The sequence below is a fragment of the Parasteatoda tepidariorum genome, chromosome 9 (genome assembly GCF_982258835.1).
Source record: "Parasteatoda tepidariorum strain Cologne lab strain chromosome 9, Ptep-v5.0, whole genome shotgun sequence".
NCBI classification, from domain to species: domain Eukaryota; kingdom Metazoa; phylum Arthropoda; class Arachnida; order Araneae; family Theridiidae; genus Parasteatoda; species Parasteatoda tepidariorum.
The window spans coordinates 25,457,107-25,477,907 of NC_141763.1; the positions used below are offsets into that span (position 1 = coordinate 25,457,107).

General features: G+C 34.5%; 1 protein-coding gene and 1 pseudogene across 1 annotated transcript; both read left to right on the plus strand.

The window, feature by feature from the left end:
- Nucleotides 1-12,671: 12,671 nt before the first annotated feature.
- LOC147803419 (uncharacterized) lies at nucleotides 12,672-13,544 on the plus strand. The gene has a single exon (XM_087151303.1). It carries the CDS (start codon nucleotides 12,672-12,674, stop codon nucleotides 13,542-13,544), a length of 873 nt encoding a protein of 290 aa, XP_087007429.1.
- Nucleotides 13,545-16,570: 3,026 nt separating this feature from the next.
- On the plus strand, nucleotides 16,571-19,374 carry LOC147803420 (uncharacterized; annotated as a pseudogene).
- Nucleotides 19,375-20,801: the final 1,427 nt, after the last annotated feature.

Below are 20,801 nucleotides of genomic sequence, written 5' to 3' on the forward strand. Positions count from 1 at the left end.
TAATAAAAAAAAATTCAGCTTCGAAACTATATGGATCTGAGAACTGCATTAAACATAGTGCTTGAATATAGTGCTTATAGAAATGTTAAGAGAAAAATTTTTAATAATGTAAATGTAAAAAACTTATTGCATGACGAGTCATCTTAATAATCATAAGAATCATTAAAAAAACTCCTCAAAATGATATAGCGATTGAACCTATAAAGTCCATAGAATTGGCTAGTTTTTTTTTATAATATCTAAGTGTTTTGAGCATTTTGATTTTCTTCCAGGTGCTGCTCTGCATTACAGTGCTAAGGAGCAGGCCAACACAATCAGCAGGGTGGAAGAAGCCATCAAGATATGGTTGAAGACGGCCAAATGTAGACTGCCAAAAACTAATGATGTAAATAAAATGTAAAATAATGATGTAAATAATGATCTAAATAAAAAATGTATATAAAAATTATTTTGTTTATATTAATGGAGTAATTCTTATGTAAGATTTATTTCAGTATTTAAAAAAGTCTTAGTTGATGGACTGCTTAACTAGTTGTGAAAACTTTTTTATTTTTAAACCTTAAATCAAGGTAAATCTGAAATTTTTTTTTATTATAAACATTTAAAATTCTCTTGGTACCTAAGCAAAACATGGTGAAAGTAGCAACATACCCGTAAACTGCCGAATTGAGTAAATTGAAGACTTACATCAAATGAAATATATACTTTTTTCTTTTAGTTTAATATTTTTAATTAATATGAATGATAAACATTAAATTATAACTCTGTAGGAGTCTATAAAATCAAAATTGAGTGGTTTTTCTTCATAACGAATGCTAAATTCAGCAAATTTTTTGATGTGAAGTAATTTAATTAAGTTACCCACCCTGGAATCACTTTAAGGAATTAGTTATTCAGTTTAAAATATTGTGAATTTTCCAATTTTAGTAGTGTGTAAGGAGGAACTAATGTAAAGAGAAAACTATGGGCATATTACCATGTGACGTAGAGAAAATTTATTAGTTTTCTAGAATTTTTTTTGTAGGTACAAAAACAAATAAAATGTATATGCGATACAAATGGAAATGTGATTGATGTTAGCAACAGTAAGTAAAAAATATATGACTGATGTTAGCAGCAGTAAGTGAAAAATGTTTATATAATGGTAATTACTTACCATTTATAATGGTAATTACTGATAATTTAATATTACCTGCTACATGGCATAAATCTCCATGTAGCAGGTAGTATTAAAATGATATAAATCTCCATCGTTAAGAAAGCGTTAAAACCACGTTAATAATATGTAATGAAATTTACGATGGTAATAATAAACGTTAAAAAAACGTGAATATTCATGGTGAAAAAGACGGATCTTATGAAACTGAAAATTAACGTTTAAAACTTAGTTAAAATAGCGTAAAAAATACGATAAAAAAGAAACAAACTTCGTTATATTAACGTCAAAGATTGGTTTCAAAATTCACCATGGTCAAAATAGAGGCAAAAAGCGTCATTTTTGCGTTAAAAATAACCCAAATTTTAAGGTTTATTTAACGGATTCGAGACTACCACTTGAAACGTTCGGTGGAAACGTTTTTTTGCTCTTAACCTTGTAGCATTATAACGTTATTTTCACGTAATTAATACTTATCTCTGCTGCATGGAATTTGTTCAAAAAATGCTAGAATTTCATAGCAAATTACTTTGTTATCACTTTTCAATGTTGGTTTCTCATTGCTTTATAGATTTATTTTTATATGTTAGAATACTGAAAAAAATCTATTTCAATTTGGCAGCAAATATTATGATCTGGATAATATTCTTTCAAATAAAATTTACCTGTTTACTTTTTATCACTATACTAAACTGCAATGTTTCTTGACAATGGAGAAATATGCTGAGGGCAAACGAAGAAAATAGTTCCCGGCGCGATGTCTGTATATTTCGAGGTAAATTACGCATTTCACAATAGAAATATGATAAGTTATCTTAACCCACACATATATAGTGTTAATTTGCAATAATTTTTTTAAAATTTTATATATTTTCAAATTTACGAGCGGTGCATCGCGGAATGGTATCTTTATTTAGAATTGAAGGCGTTAGTCAATGAGAGCTCACGATCAACAGATCCCGCCAAAGCGCTTTTAGGGAGAGCTTTTGGCGTGTAATTTCGAGCGCGCTTTATTGCATATTATCTTCAATCTTTTGCTGTGCTGTAGTTTATTTTTTATCGTTTGAGAAACCAGCTTTTTTAAAAGCTAATATATCGTTATTATTCTACCTATTCATTAATTTCGTTATTATTAAAATAATGGAATCTTCTAAGTTGAACTACGTCTTTCAAATCCACAAGAAAGGCAGCGCTTTGAAAAGCTCTGAAAAGACAATTGTTATGAATGTATTTCATAAATTGCGAGAAGGGAATCCCAGCGATTCTATGAATGATGTGCTGTGTAAAACTTCGGACTTAACTGGCGTATCTACCAGCAGCATCTCACGGATGCAAAAAGAATATGGCGTTAATGGCTCATTTTCCACTCCTGGGGGAAAAAAAGACCGGCAAGAAAATGCAAAGGAACTAGACTACAAAAGTTTGATGACTTTACTTTGTGTGCCATTCGTCGGAAGGTGCACTTGTTTTTTAAAAGAAATGAAATTCCAACCGTGGCTAAAGTTATGAAAGTAATCAATGAGGATTCTGATCTTCCGAACTTGACTGTTGACACAACCAGGAGGCTAATGCTCGATTTAGGATTTGTATATAAGAAGCGATCCCGCAATTCAATGCTGATATAAAGGGAAGATATACAAGTGTGGCGACGTCAATTTTTAAGACAAATTCGTCGGTACCGAAATGAAGGAAGGAACATAATTTACACCGATGAAACCTGGGTGAATTTTGGTCACACAAAAGAAGCAGTTTGGCAAGACACATTTATAAAGAGACCGAAAGATGCATTTATGTCAGGCCTCTCAACTGGACTAAAAGCGCTTTCCGGAGAAGGATCCAGGTGGATCATTACCCATGCTGGAGGTGAGAATGGTTTTGTCAAGGAAGCTGAAGATATCTTTAAAGGAAAAAAAAGGTAAAGGTGATTACCAAGAAGAAATGAATGGTGATTACTATGAAAATTGGTTTCAAAATAAGTTACTCCCCAACCTTGCTGCCAATAGCATTATTGTGATGGACAATGCATCATACCACAGTGTTTTTGTGGAAAACATTCCTAACTCTTCCACCAAAAAGGATGACATTCGACAATGACTGACATCGAAAAACATTTCCTGGAGCTTTGACATGCTAAAAGCTGAACTTCTGCTCCTCGTGTCTAATGTCCGTAACAAATATGAGGGCTATCGGGTTGATAGACTAGCCGAGCTTCAAGGGCATACTGTTTTGAGACTGCCACCTTACCACTGTGAACTTAATCCAATTGAACATATTAGGAGTATTGTGAAAGGTAAAGTTGCAGCCGAAAATAAAACATTTAAAGAGAATGAAGTGAAACAGATCATGAAAGAAGCAATTCAAAACATTTCTACTGAAACATGGAAGAACTGTGTTAGCCATGTTATTAAAGAGGAAGAACTAATGTGAGAACTTGACGGAATGTGTGATTTTACCGTTGAAAGTTTGGTTATTAATGTTGATCCTGAATCAACTGAGACTGCTTCCGAAGGAGACACCAGTACTGATGAAGTTGTGTGTATGTCATCATAAATGATACATGAATTAATTTTTTATTTTTAAGGAATAAATCTTGCAGTGTATCATCCTTAATACCTACTAAGCTAAACAACTAACTACTAAGTTTAACAACTAAAAACACAATAAAAAGAGCTAGTAAATAACTTGTTTTTAATAGTATTAATCTGTAAAAAAAAACTATCGAAAAAAATAATTCCTTTAAGTATATTTTGTTTCAAGTGGACACATTTAAAAGTAAAAATAGGTACTATTTAGCTTTAAAAAAATTAAATACACTTTTCTAAAGTGTAATAAGTGAACAGTAACAATGTACAGGGGAAATTTAAGAGACTGAGTATACAAAAATGAAATGGTCAAATAAGAATAGAATATTCTAATGTAAATATAAAGAAAGGTTGAGGTGTAAAAATACTGTTGAAAGGCTGAAGAAAATGATTGACTGTTGGGAGTTTAAATAAATATTTAAAAAAATGATTTTTTTAAAATAAATAATTGAAATTGTGATTTTATTTAAAAAATACTTGAAATTGAGTTTTTTTTAAAAGTGATATAAATCAATTTTTTTTTTTTAAATCAATTTATTTAAATCACTGACACCCTGATATTTAGATTGAGAAAAATATTGATCAATTGAAAAAAAAATTACACTATTATCAGATTTATTTATTCAAACATTTGAGTATTGCTTTGAAATAATTTCTTAAAAATTAAATTTTTAAATATACAGTCGGTAAAAAAAAGTATTGGCACATCAATATAGTTTCAAATATTTACGCAACGAAAAGTTCTAACTTTACCAATTAAACTATACTACACTCAATTTTCAAATGAAAACTAAATCACAAAATATAAAATTCCCGTCATTGTTAACGAAATATTTCCATAGAAAAACGCATTTTATTTTACAAAAAAAATATTGGCACACTCGAATTGCATTACTACCACTACAGATAAAAGAAGAATAAAACTTTATATTCACTTACAGAAACCGATTCATATAAAAAAGTATAAGTCAAGCACTTAATGCCACAAGTACAAAAAGAGTTTATGACGTATCACTTTGCCTGCCCAAGCATATTAGAAATCTCATAACCAAAAATAAATATAGAAGATAAAACAAAAGTAAACAAGCTCACTAAAATTATAAGAGAACTAAGCAATGAATATAGAACTCATAAATGGAACCAGAAAGTCGAATCCCTGTGTATACAAGATAATTCAATTTGGAAATTCACCAAAAGAATCAAAAATAAAAAAGCCCCTGAACAACCACTCATGATAAACGGCAATAAAATAGTTGATTGTAAAGAAAAAATTGAAATCTTTGCGGACACAATAGAACATTTTTTCCAATGAAGTAAATCAGGCTTATGAAGAAATTATCAAGAGCAATATCATTGATGAAGATACCAAAACAAACCAAGAAGAAGTTATCAAAATTATCAAGAAACTTAAGAACAAAAAAGCCCCAGGAATCGACAACATTAATAATTTAATGATGAAAAATCTTCCTATAAATTATATCGATATCATAGTAAATATTTATAACTCATGCCTCAATATAAATTATTTCCCAAACTCATGGAAATTGGCCTCCATTATATTGTTTCCAAAACCAGGCAAAGATCATAAAAATCCAGCCAATCACAGGCCGATTAGCTTGCTCTCTACCGTATCGAAGATATTTGAGAAAATAATATATAATAATATTAAACCTTTTCTTAATCAGCTCCCCGATCAACAATATGGATTTAGAGAGAACTTATCCACAGAAAAACAACTGCTAAGAATTGTTGAATATATAAGTAATGGATTCTATAAAAAAGAAACTTCAGCAATGCTAATGCTAGACGTTAGCAAAGCTTTCGATAGGGTGTGGCACAAAGGCCTAATTTACAAACTCCATCAAATGAACATGCCAATTAACTTCGTACAACTTATCAACTCATATCTCATTAACAGAAAATTTCAAATTAAGGCTAATAACAATATCTCAACCATCAGGAAGATTAGAGCTGGGGTACCCCAAGGGAGTATCTTAGGCCCAATACTCTACATTCTGTACACGGCTGACTTTCCAAAAAACGAAAATGAAACTCATCAGCTAAGCGCTTACTATGCAGACGACACGGCTATCATCTCAAAGTCTAGAAACCCAAACAACGCAATTAAAAACTTAAAACCCATCTGTCTTAAAATAGAAGAATGGTGCAGACTGGAAAATCAAGATACATGCAGAGAAATCACAATTGTTAATTATAAGAAGAAACAAAACAAAAATGCCCATTACTGAAAATCTTACTCTTTTCAATGAAATTATTCCATTAGTTAATAACGCTAAATACCTAGGTATTATCATAAATAACAAACTAACTTGGAAAGAACACATAACGAACACTATTTCTACAGCCAAAAAAGCTTCCTTCGCATTAAGATTCCTAATAGGCAAATACTCAAATCTTTCATTAAAAAATAAGAGACTGTTATATATTATGTGTATCAGGCCCATCCTAACGTATGGTTCCATAGCCTGGGGTACAGCCCACAAAACCTATCTGAATAAACTTCAAGTTTTTGAAAACAAAAGCCTAAGAAGAATTACCGGCGCACCTTGGTGCATGCGAAATGAAGACATAGCAAAAGATTTAAATATCACACCCCTTACAAATTATCTGGAAATCAGAAAAGCAAAATTCTTCAATAAAGCACTTGACTGTGAGGCAGCAAACTTTAAGGATATTTTTAAATTAGAACTCATTGTAGACAACATTAATCATAGCCCCTCAACAAATTTCTTATTATCAGATGGCATCTTATCAAAATACTTTAAGCATTAATTATTATTACTTAATGTAATACACCCCATTAAATTATTTTTTCCCTTTTTATGATAAAGCTGCTGCTCTGTGCACCAATGAAGCCCTCTAGGGGGGGGGGGAGGCGAGGCAGGGTAGCAGTGATATCAAACCTTATTTTCACTATTGTTGATTTTTCAATTTAATTAATAAAATACGTATTTTTTTATTAATATATACTTATGCAAGTTTACACGATTCCCATTGGTTAATACAATACCCGCCCAATTTTCGTATTCTCTCGTAGAATTCCCATTTTATCACGTTAGTTAACGTTTCACATACAGATATTCGTTCTCGCTTCTGATTGGCCGTCACTAATATGACCCAGCGAATCACATAGCTGTATATACTTTTATTTAATTCTAAAGATTTTATTACCCACTTATGTTTATATTTATTTAATCCTTTCGCTGTATATATTATTTATTCGGACTCTTATTTAATCGGATTCTTGCTCTTAGTAGCACATTTTGTTTTAATGTATTTTTTATTGATCGCTATTGTTTCATCATCATTACGATTTCTTACTCTCGTTGAATATGCAATTAGAAGCGGCAAGTACCGAAAGTACCGATGTAAAGAGCAAGTACCGATGAAGCGGCAAGTACCGAAAGGCAGGTACCGCGCAGCTAACCTTTACATTAAAGCATTAAACCGATTCATATCTTGTACTAAGACTAGAGTATTAAGTTACGTTCAGTGTTATTTTGAATTTCTCTATTCATTAAGTATGAGTCCGAAGAAGTGTGAAATTCCAGGCTCCACTCGAGAAAAGATAATATGTCTCCGTGAATTAGGAAAAAGTTAAAATTGAGCTTTTCAACAGTTCGTTTCATTATTAAAAAAGTGGAAGAAACAGGATCCACGAAAAATAAACCCCGATCTGGTCGCCCAGTCAAAGTAAATGACAGGGAAAGGAGGCATGTTGTTAAAATGGCCCTAAGAAATCCAACTCAAAGTGCTCGAAATTTAGCCAACGACTTTGCGTCAACTTCTGGCAAGTCAGTGACGCTACAAACTATTAGAAATGTTCTCCATGTGAGTGGTCTTCGGGGTAGGAGGCCAAGGAAGAAACCTTTTATTAGCGAGGTTAATAGGAAAAAGAGACTTGAGTTTGCTCTGACCTATCGAAGTAAGCCAATGGAGTTTTGGAAGCAAGTTATTTGAAGCTAGCATTGGTGAATGTATTATTTTTTAGGCTTGTTGTGTTTGATTAGTTCTTCTCATAATCAGACAATGTAACGCTTATTACTCTAAATGAATTAAAACGAGTTTTCTATACATTACTTTTCGGGCATACGTGTAATAGTTTAGGTAACCCTTATGTGGTCATAACTGCTAAATTTGTTAATGTGATATATTTTATCTTTTCAGTTCTGATGCTACTGTGTCTGTTTTTGATTCTTTGCTGTCAAAAAATCTACCTGAAACTGATTTTGAAAACATGTAAGGTCACTATTCTTGTCGACATTTCAGTTTTTGATCCTATTGATTGTGTCAAGAAATATTTCTTTTAACAAATCAACAGGAATCACATTAAAATGTTCCTTGCAACTTTTAAATGATTATATCAAAAATTAAACTTTAAAACGCTTTACATGTCAAAGCTTTATAATAAAAGTGGGAAATTAGAATTTTTATTAGTTATGCAACTTTAGAATATAATATTGCTGGCGGAACCCACTGTGAAGAATTCAAATAATACATTAAATTAACAAACAAATTTTACATTTTGAAATTTAAAATTTACTTCATGATTATACTTGATATTTTATAGTAGTTCTTACATCAGGCATTTTAATAAATTTCTTAAATCATTGGTTTGATTTTTTCTTGTTAGTTTTACACTTTAAGAATGTTGCTTTTTCCTATTATTAGTTCTTTTCGTGCTACTTTTTTCAAATTACTAACTATTACAAATTATTGTAATTTAATAAATAAAACTAAATTAATTTTTTTTAATGTTATGATTCCCGTTTATTTTCTATAGGGTTACTGATGAATTTGCCATGCCTTCTGATAGAAGAAAGTGTCAGGATCATTTTGCTGGCAATCCACTCCCATCTGGACGATTTGTATGTGACCTGGCATATGTAATTAAGCAAGCTTGTTCACTTGGAGAGCATTCTTATTTATGTAATTTTCAAGGGAAATTGGTTTTTAAATCGATCATTAAATCCGGTCTGAAAGCATCCTTGCACTTTGTCTGCAGCAACAGTTTTTGCAACAAGAAAGACGTTATTTTCACAGAAGAGGAAGGCAGTAAATTGGGCAATGTTAATCAATTAGCTGTTCTTGGTGCATTAGCCACAGGTAGTGGTTTTTCCCAAGAGGAAGAAAAATTTCGCACCATGAACGTAAATTATATGGAGCCATCCAACGTTCATTGCTTGTGAGAAAACGGCAAGCAAACTCTTGGATGCTTGCCTTCCTTGAAAAAAATTTAAATTTGACTGTGCAAGAAGAAAGAATACTCGCTGAAAGCAAAAAAAGTACAGATGTCGAAGGATTTCACTGTGTTCCTGTTGTTGTTGAAGGAGGCTGGAGGAAGGCACCCAAGAAATCCAGCGGCCACTCTATCCAACTCCTCGAGAACTTTCAAGACGTCCACAACACCATCGAAGCCCAGCACCTCCATCGACTATCGCCAGAAATCTCCAACTCCAACCTTCCAAGAGACGAGCCACGACGAACACCATGCTCGAGACTTTTACCAACCCAGGCGGAAATTGCACTTCGCAGCTCGTCACTCACATTCTTTTGCAGTTCTTTGCATGAGAAACGACGGCCATACCATCACCAATGGCTACACTTACTATGCTGTCGACGGACCCATACGCCCTCAGCTCTTGTTGGAGCAACTGTACGAGATGCGGGTCCGTTTTTTGGTTTGCACAGACGTTGTGACCAAATCGAAATGGAGCGAGGTGCTGGCTAGACTGCCTACCTTTCATCCAGCAAAGGAGCTGAAAACGTTGTCCCGCCACAGTCTTAAACAGGTGTGTGTTTTGCTCGAGGGAACAGTGTCAACTGTGGATTGCCGTGACGGGTGGCATTTCGAAATTCTTGCACATGCCGATGGAACCGATTCCTCAGTGGGCGTTTTTCATCTGTTGTAAATTATCCTGTTTTGTAAATAACCACCCTCTTTTGCAAATGACTGAAAAATATTCTTGTACACATGCTTGTGAAAAAAATTAAACTTTTTTTTTATGAATTCATGTCGTCATCTTTTCAGACAACTGCATACATGATCCAATTTTCAAAAACTATTATTTTCCATGGAGGGTCTCAACCACTCGCTCTGGATGACTCACGTTTGATTTGAAGGTTCACTGAAAGAATGGTCATGCCACACCCAAACTGTTTTAAAACTCGACGGGGTCTAGACACTTTATGGAAGGACCGGATATCCTAATCACAGGATGTGATGCGTCGTATCAAGTTTGAGCAGTATATGAGAAGCCCTCCAGAGCCAAACCATATTCTTCTTTCAAACGCTTCAACTCTAGCCATCATGACCCAGCAATCTCACATTTGTGGATTTGTTCATCTCCACGGCTACATGATCAATCAACAGTTATACGTGCGAGAACTCTCAGCTCTCTCGGTGAGGAACGAGGACCGGCCAATCCGTGTCGGCTTCTCCATCGACCCTGCACCGCAAAGCCACCTCGATCTGTTGTCGGCTGAATTTCTCTACGCCAACATACATGGACTTTGCTTGATGAGTTGACCTCACGAATCTGTGCAGCCCCAATCTAAAGTCTGAGCCATCCTGCAAAATATCTACCTATAGCTCCTGAAAGCCTATCCAGGGGCTTTTAAAGGTTGTGTTGCCACTGCTCAACTCCTACAAGAGCTCGACATACCCACCGTCAATCTGGGGACCTGGGGTATATAAGGCAGAGCCTTCAGATCATTCGGAACCGTCCTCTTGAGACTGGAGAGGACGGGATTTTTTGACACTCCACTTGACTCTTTCCAAGCCGAACCCGATTCCAAAAGTTCACCACCAGAAGTTTGCTTGCCTCGCAGCCCCAAGATTGCCAATGTGGACGTTTGCGGCGAATTCACGTGGATGGTCTTGCCCAACCAACGAAAGATCCCACTGGAAATTTCCTTTGCTCCCGTCTGCAATCCAGACCCTGTCTACATTCTGGTCATGCAGTATCCAGCCGAGTTCCGTTTCCCCGAGGAGGGCATCACCCAGACACGCAGCCTGTTTTCCAACCTCCAGTTGATGCACCGACGTTGCCGATCCCACTGCGTGGACATGGTCGTCCCTCGCGTCTTTGAGATGGAGCCGGGGAGCTGGAAACACGTCCTGAAGCACGTCCTCTGTCAAAATGGCAATGCATTTTTTAAATAAAAAAAATTGCCTTTGACATAGAGTTAGATGGTTTGTCGGCAAAGGGGGCAAGTCTTTAGTAGACGGGTGCGCATCCAATCGTCCAGACAGTATGCGTGAAACACATGCTGGCAAAGAGTGCGATAAGGAATCTCCACCATCTCTTCTAAACAAATCGGGCAGGGCTCGGGTAATTTGTAATACCACTCTTCAAAAGGTAACGAAAACAGACAATTGCGAATTTCTCTGGCTAGGCGAATCCGAAAAGCATCCGTCACGTGATACCCTTCACGAAACCAGTGGTCGATAATGAATCCGATCCATCGCATACCAAAGGAAGTGAAAGTCAGGAAAGCTGGGCTTCCATAATTCCTCTTCCACTGAAGACGCAACTCTCGATCGATGAATCTCTCACATCCGAGAGAGATTCATCATGAGGCGGGTGAATCTCTCACCCGCTTCACATACAAGTAGCCTTCTGGGTCGAGAAATTGAAGCACTGGATACGCCTCGTCCCCCAATTCCACGACCTCTGGCTCCTCCATCGACAACACCTCCTGAGGAAGAGTCTGGATTGGAAACTCCTGATCGGGTGACACGGGAACGAGATTACGAATAATAAAATAATTTGCTATCTGGAATCGACTCTATGTCTAAATATAACGGCTCCTCGGCGTGCAAACCCTTATTATAGTCACACAAAGGGCGCTCCAGTCGTCATGACGCTATGGAATATTCTAGAAAAAACCCCGGGGCTTGAAAATGATCACAGGATGCATTTCCAGGATGTCATGTTTTAAAAACATCCGATCCAATGAAACCCTTTCCAGATGCGTTTCCAAGAAATTGCGCGACAAAACACATCCGCCCGATGCAGTCACAGGCTGCGCTTCCAAGAAGTCATGCGACAAAACACATTCCCCAAATACACTTTTAGGATGTCACCGGATGTGTTTCCAAAAACTCGTGCGACAAAACACATCCGCCAGATCCAATTTTTTATTCAAAAATATTGATTTGTTTTGCGATACTAGAAGTTTTTTTGCATATTTACATCAATATATATCATTGCGATGCATTGATTTATTTACTTTCAGAAATTGTTAAAAGATAGAATAGCTCTTTTCGAGGTAGCCAATCAGCTAGGAGTTAGAATCTTTTTCGGAAAAGCTGAACTAGATCTTAGCCTGAGGCGGGGTGCGATTGTCAGCGCCATCTAGTTTTCAAGTTTGAGGCTAAATTGCACTTTAGGACCGCCTTGAAGATTCATTTTATGGTGGGATTAAAGGTAAATAAAGTAATTACTTTTGTTTCTATTTATATGTAGTTTTTATTTTATTTTATCTGATCACTGACATTATGGTACCAAAAAGCAAATCAATTGAAATCCTATCTTCAAGCGACGAAAGCGATTTTTAACCAATTCATTCCAAGAAGATGCACGTTTTGGATTACGACGAGTAGCAGCAAACTATTTAATGTATAATTTGAAAACTTCTCCATGTACAATGAAGAATTAAATATTTTTACAATTTCTTAAAGTCTAATTTAATTATTTAATTTAATTGAAAGCATTCTCACATTTTTTTCATGAATCATTTATGTATTTTCTGAGTCTGACTTTTTTTGTGCGGTATATAAAAAAAGTTTTATACACCGCATAAAAAAAGTTTCAGGTTGTACGACGTACAAAGTTATATGTAAGACCTTTCTTTACGTAAACCTGAGCCAACTAGTCTTGCGCGAGCTATGAAATTTAATCGAAACAATGTGTATTCGTTTTTTTAATAATTTATCTAATGTGTACGACAGATATGAAATTAAACCCCAAAATGTCTACAATGTTAATGAGACTTGCATCACAACAGTGCAAGTGCCTACAAAGATAGTTGCTAAAAAGGGTAAAAAGCAAGTAGGTGCAATCACTTCATCTGAACGCAGAACTCTTGTGACGTGCTGTGTTGCTGTTAAAGCGACAGGAAATTCAATTCCTCCATTTCTAATATTTCCGAGACAAAAATTTCACGATCATTTTATTCGAGATGGACCCCCTGGGTGTATCGGTGCTGCTAATGGGTCTGGCTGGATGCAAGCAGCTGAATTCTGGCTATTATTACATCATTTCGTCAAACATGCAAAGCCGAGTAAAGACAATGTTGTTCCGTCACTTCCTGATAACCATGACAGCCACCTTTATATACCAAGCATTGAATTCTGTCAAGATAATGGAATAATTTTACTATCTCTCCCAACACACTGTTCTCATTGTCTTCAACCATTAGATGTCAGCGTTTACGGCCCACTAAAACGCTATGTGAATGTGGCAATGAATTCATGGATCAAAAATCACCCAGGAATTCGAATGACTATATATAACATCCCTGAGATTACGCGAACTACTTTGCCCTTTGCTCTTACACCTAGCAATATCGCATCAGGCCTCCAAAAAACTGGCATTTGGCCTTTTAACAGAAATATTTTTCAAGAGTCAGATTTTGCTCCGTCTTCTGTAACAGATGTTCCTCAATCTAGTTTAGGTGGTCAATCATTAGATATTCCGGTTCCGGATTTTACACTAACTTCTCCTCCTCAAGCTTCGTTAAATGAACCGGCATTAGAGATTCCGGCTTCTTTCTTCTGAAACAGCTTCAAATACACTTCAAGTTTTAGATCCTGTGCCAAGTACAAGTGCTATGTCCAATGAATTAAATTTACCTTCCACATAAGCGGATTTTAATCTTCAATCAATTCGACCATTAGCAAAAGCTAAACCTTTAGAGAAGTCAAATTGTGGGAGAAAAAGGGGTGAAAGCACTATTTTGACTGATATGCAGAACCTAAGAACGTCACCGAAAAACCAAAAAGAAAATACACCAAAAACAGGGTGCAACTACAGTTCAAAATAAATCTGGAGGAAAAAGATTCCCTAAAAAAGTGGCCGCACATAAAAAAAAATAACGGAAAACAAAGCGAAGATGCAGTTCAAGAAGATGAAGTTCTATGTACAGTTTGCTCGGATTCATATTCTATTAATCATGAACATATTCGACCATATTCATCATCCGATATCATATTCATAATTGGATTTATATTCATTAATTATTCTATAAAAAGAATTATCGTTATTTAGATATGGAAAATAAGTTACCACTTGAATTTTTGGTATATAAGAAAACAAATTTAATTTTTTTATTTTATTGGACTAGCAGCTAGTTTTGAACTTTTTGTTGCTTAGGAAAATATTTATTTTTGTTATTGATTTCATATGTTTATTTCTGTTAATGATAATTATATATTTGATTCAATTTAATTTATTTCCTAATTTAAAGTAAAGCTTTAAATCTTTTCCAATATATCGTAGCTTTACACTAGAATAAAAGCTGTTATTATTGTCACAATTATATGCAGAAACGAATATGAGAAATAAAAATACTGTTTAAATTATTTTTGAACGCCTTAAGTGTCATTTTCAATTATTCTAACAAACGTTAATGCAACCCCTCAAAAATTACTTTTTAAACATATTAAGTCATATTTTTTGACAAAATCACTAATTAAATCCTCATATTTCACTTTTTTAACACTTCAGGTCTCATTTTTAAACCTTAAAAATCACCATTTAATCCTTCACAGATCGACCTGTTTACACCCTTAAAAATCATTGTTCTAACCCTAAACATCAATATTTAACTCCTCATGTATCACACTTTTAACCCCTTAAGCCTCATTTGTTTGAAACTAAAAAATAACTATTAAACCTCTTATATTTTCATTTGTTTAATCTCTCACACGTGACTAATTTAAAAATAAAAAATCCCTATTTAATTTCCTATGTAGCAATTGTTTAAACCCTTTAGGTCCCATTTCTTATGTTTACAAACCATTACTTAACTCTTTAAGAACCACCAATAGTTTCCTATATCATTTATATTATGTTGCATGTGCATTATTTTATTTGTCACCTTTCACAGCATAAATTAAAATTTTTAACCCCTTAAAGTTAAAAGTTTAACCCTTTAGGTCTCTGCTCATTATTATTTTTACTCCTAAAATATCACTATTTTGATCAATAAAAAAATATATCACAACTATGATAATATGTATAATTAACTATGTTTTAGTTGAATTTATGAACTGTTACAATTGACCCCGTAAGTGGGGACAATTGTAACAAGTGCACGACTGTCAAAAATTGTTAATAACTAATATAATAACATTTAAAATAAGGTTTTTTTCTTTCTTTCTAGTAGAGGATAGTCTACTTTACTCGTCTGTCACTTAATACTAATAATATATTGGATTATTTGTTAGTTAAAAATAGTTAAGTAAAAAATGTTACAATTGACCCCACTCTCCCCAACAGTTTTGAGCCACCATATGGCAGTGGCACTGATAATATGCTCATCACAATGTGTTAGTTACTCCAATTGTGCAAGTAGGATTTTAAGAAGCCTCAAAAGAAAACTTCAGACGTTCATACGGTTTATCAGTTTTCCCGTGCAAGAAATTAAAAGTAACTAAGCCTTTTTCTCACGACATCACGAGAAAAGAATTTCTCACTGATATCGTTAAACAAGATGCTATTGTAGGTTTTTCTGGTAGACGGAAAAAAAGGTACGGAAAAAAAGGTCTCGGTAAAAAAGGTACCTCCATAGGGAAAATCTGTAGGGATATTTCCCCTCTCGCTTTCTGGGCAGCATGAATGCTTCTCGCTGTTTCAATGAATATTCTTTCTATCTCTAATAATTCAGATTAGATCATTGAGGTAAGGGAGGGGGGGACTTATGGGCTGGTTGTATTACGCTTCTTTTTTTAAGTTTAGATTCATTTATTTATTCTTCTTTGATTATTTTTTAAAGCGGGAATATACTATTTATTTTTTTATGTAATTTTTTAAAGTGAAAAATGTGTTATTTTCTATTTTAAATTATATTTCGTGAAGAAGTTGCTAATGAATCAAGATCTTAGAAAATAAATAAACAATTTTATTGAACATTTTCATATTTAATTAAGTTTTTAAGAATAAATGCATAAATAAGAAACAAAAGTTTTATAAAAAGCACTTTGAAAACGAGCGACACGAAAAAAAAAAAAAAAACATGCACGGAACAGCAAAAGCGCTTAAATCTAATCTTCTCATTTTCCCCTACAGAATTTTCTCTACACAGGTGCCTTTTTTTCCTAGAATCGGTTTTTCTTGGCTGTTAGGTGATGAGTCGCCTCCAGCTACATGAAATCATATTTCAATGGAGGAAATTTTATTTCCAAGGGAAAACAAATCCTGTAATTCCTGTTTTATTCTTGAGAAGGCGAAATTGTCTCCTGGTGATATACAAGAGGACAAACAAACGAAACAGGAGGACGAAACAAGATGACAGAGTTTAAGTTGGAAATGGGCAAGGTTTAGGAAGTTTCGCCTCGTATAAAATATCTTATTTGTTGAATTTTTTCGTTATGTTTTTGATTTATTATTGTCATGTGTTTTGCTTTTGTTGATTTAATTTTTTTTTTTACTTTAAAGTTATTTTTAATTTGGTTATTTGCGATTTGCAGTTTATAATAGATGATATTCTAGATAAATGTGTTGAATGTGAAAAGATATATTCAACGAGTTTCAATTTGTATAAACATATACGTCTGAAGCATCCGGATAAAAGTTTAGAAAATATGCCGTTCGGTACACGATCCGGCATCAAATGTGCATTACTTCAAAATGATGTATTACTGCAAAAATAATTTTTTATGTAGTAATCTAGTTTGAAACTATCTTTTGAAAAATTTAAAATTTAATCAAATTAAAAATAATTTGATTTTAATCTGATATTTTTGATTAAAAAAATTCTGAATCCCATATAATATAATTATAATTCTATAATATAATTCTCAGTGAAGTGGGCCGTTATCGTTATATAACAGTTAGACATTTTTATCATATAAACCACCATCTATGATTTTGTTTTCTTAAATTGATTAAAATTTAAAAGCAAATTCTGAATAAACTTAAGTTTTTGTAGTTTTAATTCAGAACTTTTCCAAAAGCATTTTAATGAAAATCGATGACATGACAGCAATGAAAGCTTTTTAAATTTGGTCGATTTCACTTGGAATTAGTCTACTTTGTTTTAGATAAAATACCAATTTTATGATTTTATTTCTTCAATTGCAGGCTTAACACTGAAATTGATTTTACAATTCTCACATTTATCTTTGTTTTCTTAGCATATTTAAAAGAGCTTTTGTAGTTAGTTAAAAGTTTATTCATAAAATATTACAAAGTGATCATAAATTATTTTGAATTTTTAAGAAAAGAAGTTAATTATTTCGGATGAAATTTCTTTGAAGCAGTTATTGAATGAGGTAAGAAAGTCCTTAACTGACAATTTTAAACGAATTCATCTGCTGACGAGGCAAGATCTACGGAATATTGGCAATGCCAACTGCCTTTTCAAAACAGAAAGGCGGCTTGAGAATGATTCGATTAGTGTCGATCTAATCGTCAAGGAGATGTGTCAACTCGGGGAGTATTCTCTGGTAGTTTATTTTTTAAATAAAAAACAAGGTGTGTTTTCACATAAACTAAATGTGAACGACTTTTGTCTAATAACCATGTCCCCTTTGCAAGGGGAAATGTTGGTAAAATTCGGAGGTAAAAAAATCTGCATAGACTCAACCCATGGGTAGAATGAATATGATTTTCAATTGACTACGTTGATGGTGATTGATGAATTTGGAGCTAGATTTCCATCTGCATACTACGTATCGAACAGAGTTGATACACATCAAATGGAACTCTTTTTTTCACCGTCTTGAATGAAAAGAAATCAAGAATTTCACCCGTGTGTTCATGCCAGACGAAACCCCTTATTACTATAATGCGTTGGAAAAAGTTATGGGCACGGCTGTAATGCGACTTTTATGCAAGTGGCACGTTGATAAAAATTGGAGAAAGATGGTGTGCAGGATAGCGTCAAAAGAAAAAAAAATAGCAGTCTACAGATATGTTAGGACTCTTATGGAGAAAATAAGTCACGAAAAATTAGTGATAATGTTGGAAGCATTTTTAAAGCAACTAATGGAAGATGAAGATACCAGAACTTTTGGGGAATATTTTAAAAATTATTACTCTGGGAGACCTAAGGTATGGGCACACTGTCACAGAGTAAATGCAGGCATAAATACTAATATGTTCTCCATAAAGTGATCAAACGTGTTTACGTGAAAGGTAGAAAATGTAAGAGGCTTGACGCCTCCATCGCACATCTACTCCAAATTGTAAAAGATAAAACATGGGATCGTTGTGTGACATTAATTAAAGAAGCTAATTCTACAAAGCTAGCAGATATTCATTTCCGACATAGAAATAGCTCAGTTTAAAAGAAGATATTGAAGAAGTTGACAATATAGGTTCAAAATATGAATTATGGAGATGAGAAAAACACTCACTTGCTAATTCACTCTTCGCTGATGTACCCAAAGGAAGGTATTTCAATTCATTTTTATTCCCAACACGAGCTTTATAAAAAGTGACTTAGATCAATTCAACTAAGACTGGTCTAATTCATGACACATGACCCATAATATGTAGCATACAACAGCACTATCTAAAATAGCGATATTGCATATAAAAAAAAAGTGTAGATAATGTAGTGTTAACTCATAGTATGCCATTTTCTTTCAAGTATTGTATATAACGTAAATTGATAAAAAATTTTACATGTATTTATGTATGATATAGGTTTTGAATATATAATGGAAAATGTTTCTTCTTCTTACAGGGATATATGGAACCATTTCAACAGTGGTGATGATAGAACCGATAATCCAGTAGAAGGCTGGCGTAATAAGAGGAACTTAAGAGCGCCTTCTCCTCATGTGGACATATTCTCCATGATTGGAATAATCCAGCAACTGCAATTTGAAAATAAGAGACGCATGAATATGCTGGATGCAGGTTCTGCAAGGCCAGCAAAGAAAAAATTATAAAACACTAACATGAATAAAAGAACTTTTTTTAGCACGTAATTTCAGATCCATTTAATGTGTTCTTACTATCCTTTATGTTCACAGATTTTTAGTATTTTTTTCAGTCGTGTGCAGTTTTTCAAATTCTGATGTTTTACGCCCCGGGAATTTAAAATTCTGTGTTATGATTTATTCTTTTAGATGCATTTTATTTGATCGCAAATCTTTATCGTTTTTAAAGGTTTTGTCATTGATTTCCATATGTTTTTTGACATTTTTAATCAATATGATGTCTCTTTAAGGTATCTCGCATCTTGGATAAGATAGCACCAAGTGTGATAAGCTGGCCAGACACTAGCATTGCTGAAGCGCAGTTTCAGGTCATTCGTGGTTTTCCTGGAATCATTGGTGCTATTGATGGATTGAACCTAGAGAACAGCCTGAGAAACACTATAACAGGAAAAGCCAACACAGTATTATTCTGCAAGCTGCGTGTACTGTTGATCTGAGATTCACTCGCGTGTCTTGTTCTTTTCCAGGGTCTGTTCACGATCTTGAGATCTACAATGACTGATGGGAAATCCTTTCTTTTTCCTCAATGACACGCATCTTATTGGGAATGCAGCTTATCCTCTCAGCGTTAATATGATGGTTCCATACAAGAATAAAGGACATCTTGGTAGTCGCCAGGCAAACTTCAATGAGAGGCTTTCATCTATTACTTCTGTATTTGCCCTTAAAATGAATTATAACAGTACCAAATTTCCGTATATACATGAGTTGGTGAAAGCATTATTGTCATTACCCCACGGTAATGCAGACAGCGAGAGGGGTTTCAGCGTAAATAATGCTTTGTTGAATAATCGTAGCAGCTTATCGCTTCCAACAATTAATGGTCTGAGAAGCATAAAATCATTTCTGTGACTTTGGTGATATGTTGAGATCAGTCAAGAACGCATACAGGAATTACATTCAGCGGAACAAAAAAGAAAAAGAATCTGAAGAACAAAATTTAGGAGTATGGAAATAGAACTTAACTCCCGGCTTGTTATTTCAAATACCCAGAATTTGATCAAGGAAGGAATAAAAAGAATTTTCTTGAGAGCAGACAAGTTCTGCTTGATGAATCCCTCCACTAAAATTAACTCAATTCTTGCGATTTAGAAAAAAATAGACAAGAGCAAGGTTCACTATCATAAAAAAAAATTTAGTGACAGTGTGTATGGTTGTTAATATAATTAAGACAGTATTTATGCAATTATAAAATGCCTCAATTAAACTGCTGTTTGTAGAAAATGCAACACCATGAAGGAATCATCAGAATCAAATGAAATTCGCAGCAAATGTCAATTATAGGATATTATGCAAATTAATAAAGTTTCAGAGCCATCGCGCGTGCGTGGCGCGCGCAGCGCCCTCTGAATTGATGCTGAAAGCGTATAAATAAAGTGCTGTAGCGGGACGTTGAAAATAGTCTATGATTATTTGTTAGTGGCAAACGTTTAGTGAGACCTGAGTATGCCTCCACGACGGAAGAATAAGAAATTCAAGCAACTTACGGAGTTTGAACGAGGGAGGATAATCGGCCTTCGAGAAGGAGGATTTTCCTATAGCGCAATAGCAGCTCGTATGCAGCGGAACAGTTCCACAGTGATGCGAGTTTGGAAGCAGTGGACCGACGAGCACCGAACAACTCGAAAAACAGGCACTGGACGACAGAAGGTGACGTCAGAGCGCGATGATCGACACCTGCTCCGCATGGCGGTGAATGATCGCACAGCTTCCTCCAGGCAGCTGGCAGCACATTGGTCTACTGCTACAGGTGTACAATTGTCGGCTTCGTCAATTCGTCGTCATCTGCTGCGCCGTGGATTGCGTGCAAGGGTGCCATTATACAGGATTCCCCTCACGGCGGATCATCGACGGCTGCGTCGGC

What these genes read in the sequence shown, in the direction of transcription:
- LOC147803419 (XM_087151303.1), top strand. Translation starts at nt 12,672, where the DNA reads ATGTGTATTCGTTTTTTTAATAATTTATCTAATGTGTACGACAGATAT.